This window comes from Cotesia glomerata, linkage group LG4, assembly GCF_020080835.1.
Source record: "Cotesia glomerata isolate CgM1 linkage group LG4, MPM_Cglom_v2.3, whole genome shotgun sequence".
Lineage (NCBI taxonomy): Eukaryota > Metazoa > Arthropoda > Insecta > Hymenoptera > Braconidae > Cotesia > Cotesia glomerata.
This window is the reverse complement of record NC_058161.1, coordinates 19,973,669-19,989,819: the sequence shown is the minus strand read 5'-3', so window position 1 is coordinate 19,989,819 and position 16,151 is coordinate 19,973,669. Positions and strand designations below refer to the sequence as shown.

Below are 16,151 nucleotides of genomic sequence, written 5' to 3'. Positions count from 1 at the left end.
TTAAAAAATAAATTTTTTTTTATGAAAAAAAAAAAAAAAATTTAAGGTTCAAAAAAATATATCAAGTAATATTAGACAATATTTTTATTTTAAAAACTACAATAACTAAACAGTTATTCTACATTAATTAATATCATAAACTTAATTAATTAATTAACATAAAAAAAATTATTTATAAATTTAAATCAAAATAAAAAAAAATTTTTTGTCAAAAATTATTATCTGAAATAATCCCAATCTATTTTAAAAAATAATTTTCAACCTAGATTATTTTTTTTTTGCAGTAATAAAATAAAAAAATTTAGAATTTAATTAAGCTCACCCTTAATTTTATACATTGTAATTTACAAACTGATCAAAAAATATTCATTATAATTTATAATAATTATTATAACTAGTGTGAATTATACAATTTTTTTTTTTTATATTTTATAAATTTTCATACTCTAATAATATTTCCTTAAATAATACATTATAATTTAGGGCTTAAATTTTTGTCTTAATTTTAAAATAATTAATAATAAAAATATTGGTCCTAAAAAAAAATAGAATTTAAAAAAAAAAAAAAAATTTGAAAAAATTTTTTTTATAATAGAATTTTGAAAAAATTTTTTTTATAAAATAAAATTTCGAAAAAATATTTTTTTTTATTTTTTTTATAAGACCAATATTTTTGTCGCAATATCAAAAATTTAAGGTACTTATTTTAAAATCAAGCCAAAAATTTTGGCTCATAATAATAAACATAATTATAACCAGCGTATATTATTATTATTAGTGAATAATAAAATTAAAGATATTATGTTCAATATTATATTATATTATATTAGTGAAAATATTACATTTTTTTGGGCGCATGAATACGACTGTGTCTCAACAGTGAGCTTTTGTCAGTGAAAGATTTTTCGCATTCAACACACTTGTAAGTTCTTCCAGTGTGAGTGACCAAGTGCCGACTGAGACCAGAGGCATGGCAGAAGGCTTTCGGACAAAGTTGACAGTGGTGCAATTGAATGTCATTGGGGTCAAGTTTTTGGTGACGACGCATGTGAACTCTCAAGGCCTCACGTTGAGTGAAGCTCTTGTCGCAGTCCTGACACTGGAAGGGTTTTTGTCCCGAGTGGGTCATCAAGTGCCGGAGCAAAATTTCTTTTTGGGCAAAAGCACGATGACAAATATTGCACCCGAAAGGCTTCTCACCTGTAAACAAAACAAAATAAGTTAGAATATTAATGAAATATAAATAATAGACTTGGTAGCGTGTCAATTTATGAGGGTATTCTGGTCTAGAAATTTTAAAAAATTCATTTTCTCCATCTGTAGATACATAATTATGAAATGACCTTGTATCCCGTAAACTAATGACATTTTTAGAGATATAAGCTCATTCCGATGTTACACTCATCGAGACCTTTCATTTGAGTACCCACATCAATTTTTCATATATACATATATATATATATATATGTAACATCAAGATGAGCTTACATATTTAAAAACGTCAATATTTAAGAAATTATCTTGTATCTTGAGAAGTATTAACATTTTTCAGGATATAAGTTCATCCTGACATTATATTCATCAAGAGCTTTCATTTGAGTACCCACATCAATTTTTCATATATTTTATATATTTATATATATATCACAAATATCATATATATAAAATATATGAAAAATGCCATGTGGGTACTCAAATGAGAGCTCTTGATCAGTGTAATATCAGGATGAGCTTACATCTTTAAAAATATCAATAATTGAGAAATGACCTTGTATCTTGAGAACTATTCACATTTTTAAAGATATAAGCTCATCCCGATGTTACACCCATCGAGACCTTTCATTTGAGTACCCATATCAATTTTTCATATATTTATATATATTACATATATGTAAATATGAAAAATATATCAAAAATGCATGTGGGTACTCAAATGAAAGCTCTTGATGATGTTAACATTAATACGAGCTTACATCTTTAAAAATATCAATAATTAAAAAATGACTTTATATCTTGAGAACTATTGACATTTTTGAAGATATAAGCTCACTCTGATATTACACTTATCGAGACCTTTCATTTGAGTACCCACATGCATTTTTCATATATTTATATATATCATATATATGTATATATGAAAAATATATCAAAAATACATGTGGGTACTCAAATGAAAGCTCTTGACGAGCATAACATCAGGATGAGCTTATATCTTTAAAATTCCTATTATATATCAAAATGCTTTCTTAAAAAGTAAATAATTTACCAGTATGCGTGCGCTCATGTCTAATCAGCGCAGACCGAGTAGGGAACCATTTTTCGCAAGCTTGGCAGGTGAATCCTCTCTGAGTAGAGTGAACAGATTGATGGCTCTTGAGCATTATTCTTCTAGTAAATGCTTTGGGGCACTTGTCGCACTTGAAGACCTTCAATTCTTCATTTGCGTCGACCATAGACTCTTCAACAGGCTGCAGCTTCATGGACTCAGTCTGTCCAGCGCTGTGACTGGTCACCTCCATCATATAAACATTCTTCCTGTCAGCGTTAGCAATGGCTCGTTGGACCTCATCAGCTTCTTCATCGGACTCGTGCTCTTGCTTGATGCGAGTCGCGCGAATAGTACACCGAGCCTTGGCGGCTTTCTCTTCCGAGGGCACCAGGGTGATGTTCGACGGACCCTCAGAGATGCTTTCCTCGGCCTCCATATTTTCAGCGCCCATTCCCAAGATGTAGCCTCCTACTAACTCCTCTTCTGTTACTTCTATCGGGTCACCGTCGATCTCCGTCACGTCTCCCTTGGTTGATACCAAGTCCGCGAGAAGTTGCTTAACTTGCCGCGACTTTCCTGAGCCTATGTCTCCTACTGAGTCTTCTACTCTTTCCTGGGCCTCTAATTCATCCTCCGAGCCTGTTAATTTTTGGATCAATTTCATATGCTTGCGCAGTTTTGTGTCAGCTGCTTCGCATTTTTTTTTGAACTGGTAGGACTTTTCCAGTTGGTATTTGCACGGGTGGCAAATCATGTTTGGCAGGCCGTCTTCTTCATAAACCTGAAAAAATAAATATTTTTTTAATATATAATTAAGAAATGACCTTGTATCTTGAGAACTATTGACATTTTTAAAGATATAAGCTCATCCTGATGTTACACTTATCGAGACCTTTCATTTGAGTACCCACATCAATTTTTCATAAATTTATATATATATAATATATATTACATATATGTATATATGAAAAATATATCAAAAATGCATGTGGGTACTCAAATGAAAGCTCTAGATGAGTGTAACATCTGAATGAGTTTATTTTTTTAATATTTAGGTTATATATATTACGAAATTAAGAAATGGCTTTATATCTTGTGAACTATTGACATTTTTAAAGATATAAGCTCACATTTACATTACACTTATTGAGACCTTTCATTTGAATACCCACATTAATTTTTCATATATTTTATATATTTATATATATTACATACATGTATAAATATAAAATATATCAAAAATGCCTTGTGGGTACTCAAATGAAAGCTCTTGATAAGTGTAACATTATGACGAGTTTATATCTTTAAAAATATCATAAGTTGTTAAAATACAATATAATTTCTTAATTATTGACATTTTTGAAGATATAAGCTTATCCTTAACATCACACTCATCAAGACCTTTCATTTGAGTACCCACATCAATTTTTCATATATTTCATATATTTTATATATTTATATATATTATATATATGTATATATGAAAAATATATCAAAAATGCCTTGTGGATACTCAAATGAAAGCTCTTGATAAGTGTAACATTATGACGAGTTTATATCTTTAAAAATATCATAAGTTGATAAAATACAATATAATTTCTTAATTATTGACATTTTTGAAGATATAAGCTTATCCTTAACATCACACTCATCAAGACCTTTCATTTGAGTACCCACATCAATTTTTCATATATTTTATATATTTATATATATTATATATATGTATATATGAAAAATATATCAAAAATGCCTTGTGGATACTCAAATGAAAGCTCTTGATAAGTGTAACATTATGACGAGTTTATATCTTTAAAAATATCATAAGTTGATAAAATACAATATAATTTTTTAATTATTGACATTTTTGAAGATATAAGCTTATCCTTAACATCACACTCATCAAGACCTTTCATTTGAGTACCCACATCAATTTTTTATATATTACATATATGTATACATGAAAAATATATCAAAAATGCATGTGGGTACTCAAATAAAAGCTCTTGATAAGAATAACATCAGGATGAGCTTATATCTTTAAAAACTCCAATATTTAAGAAAGTACATTGCAATTTAACCGTCATTATTCAATACCGCAAAATTTTATTTATTTATACTTCATAAATCACTGCAGTCACGTAGTGACTGCTATGTTGAAGTACTTTAAATAAAAATTTATCAAATTTTTAATAAAAAAATTGACATTTTTTAATTTCAAAAGATAAACGGTTAAATAATATCAAAATAAAATACATTATACAAGTCGATAACTCGGTAAAGACGGTAGTTCATAGTCATATAATAACAGCCAAGTTTCAACGTGAAATACATATACATAACAGCAGCGAGTACAGATCTCATAGCGTAACAAAATTTACAGTATTATTAATCTAGACGGTAGGTAGGACGGTAGGTAGGATAAAGTGAGAGCTCTGTGCTCGAAAAGTAAAGACTCAGTGCAGCAGCATAGCAAGTCGATATCCCAACAATATACCTTGTCCAAGTCTCAGTAGCGTACTCGGGAACGGGGTAGGGCGCAATCAAGTCGAGATAAAATAGGTTCCTATTTTTAATAAATTTTTTAAATAAAAATAAACAAAAACTATCAAATAATTTTTTTTTAACAAAAAAAAAATTAGTAAAAATAAAAAAAAAATTTTTTTTTTATAAAACAAAAATTACAAGTAAAAAAATTTTTTGTCAAATTTAAAAAAAAAAAATTTTTTTCTTTTTAAAATCAGCTGATTTAATTTTAAATAAAATGACAATAATTTTTTTCAATGAAAAAAAATATAATCAGACATTTAAAAAAAGAATTTTTTGTTTTTAATAAAAAAAAATTACACGTAAAAAAATTTTTTGTCAAATTAAAAAAAAAAAAAAAAAAAATTTTTTTTAAATCAGCTGATTTATACTTCAAATAATTTATTTTAAAAATCTACCTCAAGATTTATACAAGCCATAATACGGAGTGGCATAGGAACGGCGTCATCATCGTAAATCGGCACCATCTCTTCCTCTTTGGCCAAGCACAGTCGGCACAGCTCGTTTACGTGAATAATAACATTACTTGGGCTATCACCCTTCTTTCTGCTGTATGTTTTCATTTTATTATCTTTTGTATTTTATTTTTTATTTAATTATTAAATCACCACTTTTTAAACTTTATTATTTTTATTATTTATTTATTTATTTATTTATTAGGATATATTAACGAGATGTTTAGTAACAGTAACACTGTGCACTGCAGCTCCAACCTCCAACTCGGTCACAACGGAATCTATAATGGCAGCCGTAGTGGCCACTTTAACGTTCACAATATGGCGGAGCGTCGTTCTCCTTCTTTGTCAGAATTTATAAGACCGAGAGAGAGCGCTGCGAGAGGCAACAACGATCCCGCGGAAATAACGTGGCAACATGGTCGATACTAGCGTCTCTATCGGAAATGTCGATAATAGCGAGAATATTATGCTTAATTTCCGAGTTTTTTCTTTTTTTTTCTTTATTGCCCGGCTGGAAAAATTTTAAAGTTTAGGTAAGGTAATATGTTAATAATAAAATTGTTTTTTTTTTATTTTTATTTTGGGGTTTTATATACTAGGGAGTAATTTAATAGTTTTTTTTTTTTAGGTATTTTCGAGTGGACTGAAAGAATAAATTAGGAATAATTTTTATTACTGGAAATTTAAAAATTGTCAAAGGTAAGAATTTATGATATTAGAGTATAAGTAGCGTTACTTGGTAATTTTTTAAAAAATAAAATAGAAATCAAGTTAGCCGACACAACAAATTTTGATTTTTTTTTTAATTAAAAATCATAATGATAAAGTTAGCCGACGTTTTTGATTTTTTGATTTTTGTTTCAATAATTAAATTATAACAAAAAAATATTTTTAAAAAATTGCACTTTCAGTTTTTCAAGTTTTTTAAGAATGAAATTTTTATTTTTTTATAATAATTTTTTCAATATCAAAAAAATTCTAAAGATTTTTAGATATCGGCTAACTTAATTTTCATTTAAAAATTAGAACTAAGAAACTATTTTCAAAAAATTCCACGTATACTTCGTAAAATTTTATACATGTGAAAATTTTTGTTTTAATTTTTAAAAAATTATTTTTCAACAAAATAAATTATATAAATCTTTAAATGTCGGCTAATTTAATTTTCATAACTTGCAGTCACTATACGTAACTGCCTTGGCTTATAAGCATAATATATAAAAATTTTGCTTTATTAAATAGTGACTTTTGGAAAATTCTACTGTATTTTCTTAAATATTGACATTTTTAAAGATATAAGCTCATCTCGATGTTATACTCATCGAGAGCTTTCATTTGAGTACCCACATGAATTTTTGATATATTTTTCATATTTACATATATGTAATATATATAAATATATGAAAAATTAATGTGGGTACTTAAATGAAAGGTCTTAATGAGCGTAAGATCAGAATGAGTTTATATGTTTAAAAATGTCAATAATTGAGAAATTTTATAGTATTTTATCAACTTATGATATTGTAATTATCAACTTATGATATTTCAAAAAATATAAACTCATCGGGATGTTACAATCATCAAAAGCTTTCATTTGAATACCCACTTGCATTTTTGATATATTTTTCATATTTACATATATGTAATATATATAAATATATGAAAAATTAATGTGGGTACTTAAATGAAAGCTCTTAATGAGCGTAACATCAGGATGAGTTTATATCTTTGAAAATGTCAATAATTGAAAAATTACATCGTTTCTTATCAACTTATGATATTGTAAATACCAACTTATGATATTTATAAAAATATATACTTATCGGGATGTTACACTCATCAAGAGCTTTCATTTGAGTACCCACATGCATTTTTGATATATTTTTCATACATACATATATGTAATATATATAAATATATGAAAAATTGATGTGGGTACTCAAATAAAAGGTCTCGATAAGTGTAACATCAGGATGAGTTTATATTTTTAAAAATCTCAATAATTGAGAAATTATATTGTATTTTATCCACTTATGATATTTTTTAATATATAAGCTCATCATGGTGTTACACTCATCAAGAGCTTTCATTTGAGTACCCACATGAATTTTTGATATATTTTTCATATTTACATATATGTAATATATATAAATATATGAAAAATTGATGTGGGTATAAAAATGAAAGCTCTTAATGAGCGTAAGATCAGAATGAGTTTATATGTTTAAAAATGTCAATAATTGAGAAATTTTATAGTATTTTATCAACTTATGATATTGTAATTATCAACTTATGATATTTCTAAAAATATAAACTCATCGGGATGTTACACTCATCAAAAGCTTTCATTTGAATACCCACTTGCATTTTTGATATATTTTTCATACATACATTTATGTAATATATATAAATATATGAAAAATTGATGTGGGTACTCAAATGAAAGGTCTCGATAAATGTAACATAAGGATGAGCTTATATCTTCAAAAATATCATAAGATGACAAGATACAACGTCATTTCTTAATCAATTACATTTTTAACTAATAAATATTTACTAGCAACCTTGCAGTTACTATATGACTGCCGTGACTTGTCAACTATAATAAATAAAAATTGGCTTTAATAAATAATGATTTTTGTTAATTTGCACTGTACTTTCTTAAATATTGACTTTTATAAAGATATAAGCTCATTCCGATGTTACAATCATCAAGAGCTTTCATTTGAGTACCAACATGCATTTTTCATATATTTCGCATATATACATAAATATAATATATATTTTAAAGATATAAGCTCATCCCGATGTTACACTCATCAAGAGCTTATATTTGAGTACCCACATGCATTTTGATATATTTTTCATGTATACATATATGTAAAATATATAAATATATGAAAAATTGATGTGGGTACTCAAATGCAAGGTCTCGATGAGTGTAATATCGGGGTGAGCTTATATCTTTAAAAATGTCAATAGTTCACAAGATACAAGGTCATTTCTTAATTATGTATCCTAGAGACAAAATTTTTATACTCTGAAAAATTATTTCTAAAAATTTGGATTTTTCATTTTTTACAAATTCTATTTGTTAATTTTTTTTTATTGTGATTAATTTGTTTGAAAATGATTAAAATTGTCAAATATATGATTAATTAATTTATGACATTAAAGTGAGCAGTCATTTGACTACTTTTTAATTTTTTTTATCAAATAAATTTGATCTGAAGATTTTTGAGTGTTTGGCCCAGAGATATATTTATATGAATGATAAATACATGAACCAAAAATATTTTCCAAGTATACATATATCGTACACTCCGTAGCCAAAATTCGTGTACCCCAAGGAGACAACGAATAGTAATTTTCTATTTTCTCTCCCTGATACTATACTTTAACCAGTCGGATGCAGACTATTGATCTATTAACTCAAAGATTTTTTACAATAAATCTCATGCATTTTAAAACGTAAGTAAATAAAAAAGTGATTTTACGATTCTTATAAGTGAAAATTTAATTTTTAAAAATGAAGAATAATTGACTCTTATACTATTTTGGTAAGTTAATACTTAAGTATGTAGTTTTTGATTTTTATAAATAATTAATGACTTATACATTACTTATACTGAATTTGTGTTATATCTGTTGGTTCAGGACCGTTGATTTCACATATTTTGCCCTCAGTAGAAACTCTTAACGAATTCTGTCCGATTCTGGCGGTGATCTATTTGTTATTTTGTTTCCTGATCTACTTAGGAGTCTATTATTTTCATCGTAAGAAAGAGGAATGTGACTTTATTACAGAAAGGTAAGTCATTTAGTATAACTATAAGCTGAAAAATATTTTTCTCATACCAAAAGATGAGAAAAATATTTTATAAACTTTAAAAAAAAAATTTTTGAAAATTATATGTAAACTGGTGAACTATTGACAATTTCAAAGATATATGCTCATCCTTAGATTACACTCATCGAGACCTTTAATTTGAGTACCCACATCAATTTTTCATATATTTTATATATTTATATATATATTATATATATGGGGGCGTCCATAAATTACGTGAGGCATTTTTGAGAATTTTTTAACCCCCCCTCCCCCCTTGATAAGATTTCGTAAGATTTTCCTCAACTCCCTCCCCCCTCTCCTAATCTCACGCGAGATTATTCAAAATTTATGTTTTGGCTGTAAACGGGTTGGATTATTGAGAAAAAAAGTGCCATTCGGCTACACCCGACATGGATAGGTAGATTTCTTGTCTGAATATTGAAAAAAACACGTTATTAAAAGGCCGTAATGTCCTAAAATTCATTTTTTATTATATTTTTGCAAATAACGATATGAGACTGACTACAGCAAATAGATATTTAAAGACATCTACCTAAAAAAGAGGATTGTTTACATATAAAAGTCATTTGATGATAAAAGCTAAAAATTTAATTTATTATTGATTTTTTGAATTTTCTCAACTACGAAATAAATTGAAAAAAGTATTAAAAGTCGACGAACAATAGTTTAAATTGAAGATAATTAAACATATTATGACAAAATTGTATTAAAATTACGACATGAGACCGGCTACCACCGATAGATTTCTAAAGAAATCTATACCTAAAAAATTAGTGAATCCTATCGATCAATAATCAAATTAAACAATCGAGCGCTACTTTGCTGCTCTACAGGGTTCAGACGAATACGACAAACACTATTGTGTCAAATTTGGCCATATTTTATTATAGAAATACTTTTTCACGCAATTTTACACTGTTTTCTGCTAGAGAAAAAATTACGTGATATTTGTTAAGATCCCCCCCTTCCCCCTAAGTGAGATTTGGTAAGATTTAGCATGATCCACTCCCCCCCTAGAACACCTCACGTAATTAATGGACGCCCCCCTATTAAAAAATTTTATATTAATTTAATGAAATAAAACTACGAATTTAGATCAAATTATTTTTTCAGTGTAATTTATTTTATTTTTATTTTTTTTCTATTTTAGAATCAAGTACTACTTACGGGAGCAAAATCGTCCAAAAATAATAACATTGTGTTCTTACCAAAAATATTTAAATTTCTCAAGCATTATAAAGAAGCTGAAAATTAAATTGAAGAAATGTCATAATCACAGTTTGAAATACTCCTGCTACTTAAGATACTTTTTTATTATTATGTTAACGCTAGGTTTCGGGATCCTAAGTGCAACAATAAGCTACTATATTATTTTTTTCGATTCGTCAAGGTTTACACTAGAAGAAGTTATTGAGTACAAAATAAGATTTAATGAAATATTTCTTACGTTGTGGGGGTCTTTAATTGCTGTATTTCTTTATTATATTCATTATAATAGCTTTAATATCGATTATAATAGAAAAGTAAATAATTTTACTAACTATAATTTCAATTCTCATAGATTTCTTGCAAAAGCTCAAAATAATCTTATTGTATCAGATAATTTTCGTCATTTTATTATTTTACTCCTTAGAAAATTATACGAATTTTTAGATGAGATTTTTTGGGTATCAAAAGTGGCAAGAGATATTCCATTTATAATTATTAATTTATTTTTATCATTATTGCCTTTTAATATTTGGTTAATATTAACCAGGTAATTAAACTGGCTTATATTGACTATACTAAAAAAAAATGTATAGCATTTAATTATAAAAATATTTAATTTCTTTAAATAAACTTTATTGAGTAAAATGTTTCTTAATGAAATTAAAAATAAAAATTTCTTGATTAAGTAAATTTTCTATATTGTTACAAAATATCAATTATAAAGATAATTAAAATTATTTTCTCGACAATTTTAAATCGTCATATCATTTTTTAATAAATAAATTTTCTCCGAAAAATTATTACTAAAAAATTGCATTTTTTATCTTTTCAATTTTCTAAATGTCAATTTTTTTTTTATGGGTGTTTATCTGTAAGGATGTTTTTCGCTGTCCCAGGTATTTTTTTATTAGAAAAATTGTTATTTAGTTACTAAAAAAAATTTATTACGAAAGTAAAACAACATTTCTATTTGGAGCATTGAAAACTAAAATGAAATAAATTTTGGTTTTTTTGCTATAAATTGGTAAACCACCGAAATAATAGTCCCCTGGGCTGTCCCATTCCCAAAATTAAAACTTCAAGATTAAATTTTAAGTTATTCGTCCGTAATATATAATTTGGTCCATAATGTTTATAAGCTTAATTAGTTAACTAACAATCTTCTTCAATAAAAAGTACCGAAAATTAATTTGTTTCATTAAATTCATTAAACCAAAGTTTGTCCCTGGCGTTTTAAGAACAGTCCCCTGCCAGAAGTTCAAAGCCAAAAAAAAAAATCCACCGTGTTATTTTACCTTTTGTAAAGTTTATAAGGATCTAACTAGCCTTGAGTTAATATAACCATAGGGCTGTTAGCGCTTTATCGGCATTTTATTTAGTGTCAAAGCACCGTTTGTGCTGGAAATATGTGTCTGGGCCACTTCAAAACTCAGTCTCCTGGCAACTATTTTTATTTATAATTTATTTATAAAATTCGATCGAGAAGACTTAATATTATTCTAATTAATGTATACATTCATTGATAACTTGAAAAGTTAAATGCATTGAAATAGTTTGCTTGATTTTTCTCAATTTGATAAAAAAAAAAAAAAGTCCCCTGGCAGTCAGTCCCCTGTCATGTTATATGGCAAAAGACACACAAGTATTTTATAATTTATAAAATTATAATTATTCTTATAAAAATAATCACATTATTCTCACCGATAGTCGATTTATGATGATAAGTATTTAGGCTGCATTCGAAAATTATTCATCACTAGATATCTTGGAAACTATTGATATTTTCAAAGATATAAGCTCATCTTGATGTTACACTCATTGAGACCTTTCCTTTGAGTACCCACATCAATTTTTCATAGATATATATATATATATTAGGGTGTGCCAAAATGTAACTTTCGTGGAGAACCTTTTAAAATTGGAATTTTAAGTTCCACTTTTAACAGCAGCTGTGTTTGGGCATTTCTTGAGATATTTCGGAGTGAGAGGATTCATTTGATTATTTATAGGATTTTTAACAGGAGATATAATTGGGCACTTCCGGCCAAATTTTGAATTTTCACCGGAAATGCCTAAACTAAGCTTCTGTTAAAAAATTCTATGAAAATCAAAAACTTCGTCTCACCCCAAAATATCTCAGGGAATACCCAAACACAGCCGCTGTTAAAAGCGGAACTCAAAATTCCAATTTTAAAAGGTTCTCCACGGGAGTTACATTTTGGCACACCCTAATATATATATATATATGTATATATTAAAAATATATCAAAAATGCATGTGGGTACTCAAATGAAAGCTCTTGATGAATGTAACATCGGGATAAGCTTATATCGTTAAAAATGTCAATAGTTAAGAAATAACCTTGTCTAATATATAAAATTCTCGTGTCACAATGTTCGTTCCCATACTCCTCCGAAACGGCTTGACCGATTCTCATGAAATTTTTTATGCATATTCAGTAAGCCTGAGAATCGGCTACTATCTATTTTTCTAACCTCTAAGTGATAAGGGGTGTTCACCCCAAAATTTTTTTTTTTTTAATTTTTTTATTATGTAGCATCAAAAAATACATACAACTCTAAATTTTCACTTTTTTATCACCAACCCTTGCTTTTTAATAGTCATTTTCATAATTTTATCATTTTCTATCCCGCTCGATAACATCAATTATTATCACTTGGTAAGTTATCCCCTCCATGTGTCTACCGGTGTCACTTCTCACCCTGTAAACAGCACGGAGTAGGGATGTTACCTCTACAGTTTTCGGCTATTATTAGTGTATATTAGGGGTGAGCGATGTTAGCAAAAAAAATCGACATCGGACTATCGATTTTCGAAATTTTTCACCATCGAACCATCGATGTTTTGACAAAAACATCGAAACATCGATTGTAGACATCGATGTTGAAAATGCGCGCGAAAATTCGAAAAAATTATACTTATAACCAAATTTGGTGTAAAAAGAAAAAATTTTTAATTATTTTAATTATTATTGCCCGTACACCCTCAAAATTTTCACTAAAATCAAAAAAACCCTAAATAAGGCAAAAAATTTCGAAAAATTGCAGCCACAGCGATGAATAAAATTTTGCGGACCTAGATCAAGCATGATTTTTATATATTTCAATTCACTGAATCTGAATTTGAACGTTAATTAGCCCGTTGAGCCGTCAAAATTTGAAAAAATAACAAAAAACTAAAAAAATTGACAATAAATCATGAAAAATGGAAATTATCAGAATATAAAAATTTTTTGGATTCAAATTGAGTATGATTAAAATTCAAAAAAATCTCAAAAACCAAAAAAATCGGGAAAATTAAAGTTATAAATAAGAGAAAAAAATCTATTAAACATTATGTAGGTCATTTAAAGATTAAAAAAATTCAATACAATCGAACGACAGTTTGAAATTCCAAAATATCGTTATTTCGTTATTTTTGAATTCTAAGATCATATTCCAGCTATGAAAATGCACTTGCAAGTCATTAACAATTGTGTTTAATAGATTTTTTTTCCCATATTTATAACTGTAATTTTTACGATTTTTTTTTGGTATTTTCAGATTTTTTTTTTAATTTTTAGCGCGCGCTAAATAATTTCTAGTAGAAATTTATTTCGATGTCGATGGTTCATTATTCTACATCGACCATCGATGTTTCGATTCCAAAAAAAATCGACTAAAAAAATCGACGTTTCCCGGAAAAAACATCGATAGTCGAAACATCGATGTATATCGCCCATCCCTAGTGTATATGCTTCAAGCGTAGTAGTTAAACATTTTTACTATCTCAGTGTAACTCTCATATCAAATATATTCTCGAGTAACTTTATTATTTATTTAATTATAACTAATATTATTAAATATAATTAATTATTAATAACTAATAAAATTATTAATTTTGAGTGTAAATCGCACGATCAGTTAATTAAGTGACTTACATAACCTCTAAAATACTCAACACGTGTCACGAGTTCCTGCAAACAACGGCTATTGAGTTGTAAGTATAAATTATTTTTTACGTTTATTATAAAATCAAAAATTATTCTTTCTTATTTATAACGAAAATATTGTTGGGAATGGTGAAAAACGAATTCGGTGAAAGTTAGATTTTTATTACAATTGGGAAATTTTTTTTGTGTTTACTTATAAGAGCTCTAACTTCGACAGAATTTTTTTTTTCACTATTTCTAACAATATGTATTTTCGATATAATTAAGAAACATACAATTTTTCGCTTTCGTGAAACTATCTAATTTTTACATGTATATTTAATGTAATCAAAGATAAAATAAATGATTAATATAATAATTAAATAATTCAATCAGTTCTATTCATGTGTGTTTTGTAATGTACAGTGAACAATGCCAACAAAACGCAAAGGGGCCAATTTGAGCCGTGATACAAATAAATCTAGAAGCATTCGAAATAAAAGAGCCCAAAGAACCGAAGAACAAGTTCAGGAAGAAAATACTGGAGCGCGTGTGAGAATGGCGCAATTGCGTCAAGAACAATCAGACGATACACGAGCTGAACGCAATGAAGTCATGAGATTAGAACAACGACAATCACACCGTTTTACTGTCAATAGACGCAGAGCGAATGACCAACAACGCCAACAGGCACATCGAGCATTTGTAGCTACATCATTTCTGCGTCTAGCATTTCAGTATGAGCCCGATATTGAATATTATGCTCATTCAAAAGTAGTAATTGGTGCTAAAAAAAATTTATTAACATTTTTTGTTGCAAATTAAATTCTCTACAACTTTGGTCCAGTAACTTTTTGTCGTAGAACTATAAATAAAAAAGTTATAGGTGAAAATGTTCAGAAATTCGAAAAAAAAATTTATATTTTTCGATATAACTTTTTTTTTTATCATTTTACGAAAAAATGATCTCAGACCATTTTTGTTGATCGTTTTTTAAGGAACAACTTTTATTAGCAACATTTTTTCATTAAGTCAATAGCTAAGGTTTTACAGCGCTCCGAAGTGAGTACTATTTTTCAGTACTCTTAACTATACATATATCCGTTATTTTTTTTTTTTTTTTTAATTTTGTTATTATAATTTTTTTAATTATGAATAATTAATTATTGACTCTTTTCCACTCTATTACAGAATTTTACAATTATTGATTTTTAAAATAATTTTAAATTTGATGGCCGTTTCCGAGAATACTGTTCAGGTAGAAAATACCCAAGCGACCATTAGGGAACAAAAGAACATCTGCCTGCTATTATTATTATTATTTCTAACCTCTCTTACTATAAGAATAGCTGATAATATTGTGTTCAAGTTGTCGTTCAACTTATACCTTTTAGTTGTGCTACATATTTTGGTACGTGCGGATGTATTTTATTTTGTTTTTAATTGTGACGACGATTTCGAATGATTTTAGATACAATTTTAACTTCAGTGAAAACTATTTTTTTTTTGACTAGTATTTAGACTTTTTAAGCGTGCTTTTTATATTATTTCATCATGAGTGATTGTTTTATTTGTAAAAAACCTTTAGATGAAAATAAAATAAGAACTGTGAAGGCAAAAGGTGTAAAAACTTTACTAGACCGAGCTATAGCAAAAAATGATGAGGTTAATGAACAATTTTTACGAACTGTTTCGGAAGTTACTTTACATGTTGCGTGTTATTGTTATTACGTGGACAATCGAACCGATAATGTTGTTCGTCGTCGCAGCAGCAGCTCCAGTAGTTTATCGTCAGTTTCAGAAGCTCCAGAGCCAGACTTTGATTTTAAGAACAATTGCTTCATCTGTGCCAAAGCAGTTCAGGATCCAAGTAATTCGCGTACAAGC

General features: G+C 27.6%; 1 protein-coding gene and 1 long non-coding RNA gene across 2 annotated transcripts; one reads left to right on the top strand and one right to left on the bottom strand.

Moving 5' to 3' along the window:
* Positions 1–799: 799 nt before the first annotated feature.
* Positions 800–5,483, bottom strand: LOC123262691 (zinc finger and SCAN domain-containing protein 30-like). The gene is made up of 3 exons (XM_044725030.1): positions 5,212–5,483; positions 2,267–3,050; positions 800–1,200 (listed from the first exon to the last, which is right to left on the bottom strand). The coding sequence occupies exons 1-3, from the start codon at positions 5,374–5,376 to the stop codon at positions 839–841; spliced, it is 1,311 nt and encodes a 436-aa protein (XP_044580965.1). The 5' UTR covers positions 5,377–5,483; the 3' UTR covers positions 800–838.
* LOC123262694 lies at positions 5,278–5,973 on the top strand. Its single transcript, XR_006509017.1, has 3 exons — positions 5,278–5,364; positions 5,474–5,804; positions 5,900–5,973. It is a non-coding gene; the product is annotated as an uncharacterized LOC123262694 (long non-coding RNA).
* The last annotated feature ends 10,178 nt before the right edge of the window (positions 5,974–16,151 follow it).

Coding starts and splice junctions, on each gene's coding strand:
- LOC123262691 (XM_044725030.1), bottom strand. CDS start 5,376: ATGAAAACATACAGCAGAAAGAAGGGTGATAGCCCAAGTAATGTTATT. Junction 3,051..5,211: donor TGGCTTGTATAAATCTTGAG/GTAGATTTTTAA, acceptor TTATTTTTTCAG/GTTTATGAAGAAGACGGCCT. Junction 1,201..2,266: donor ACATGAGCGCACGCATACTG/GTAAATTATTTA, acceptor TTTTGTTTACAG/GTGAGAAGCCTTTCGGGTGC.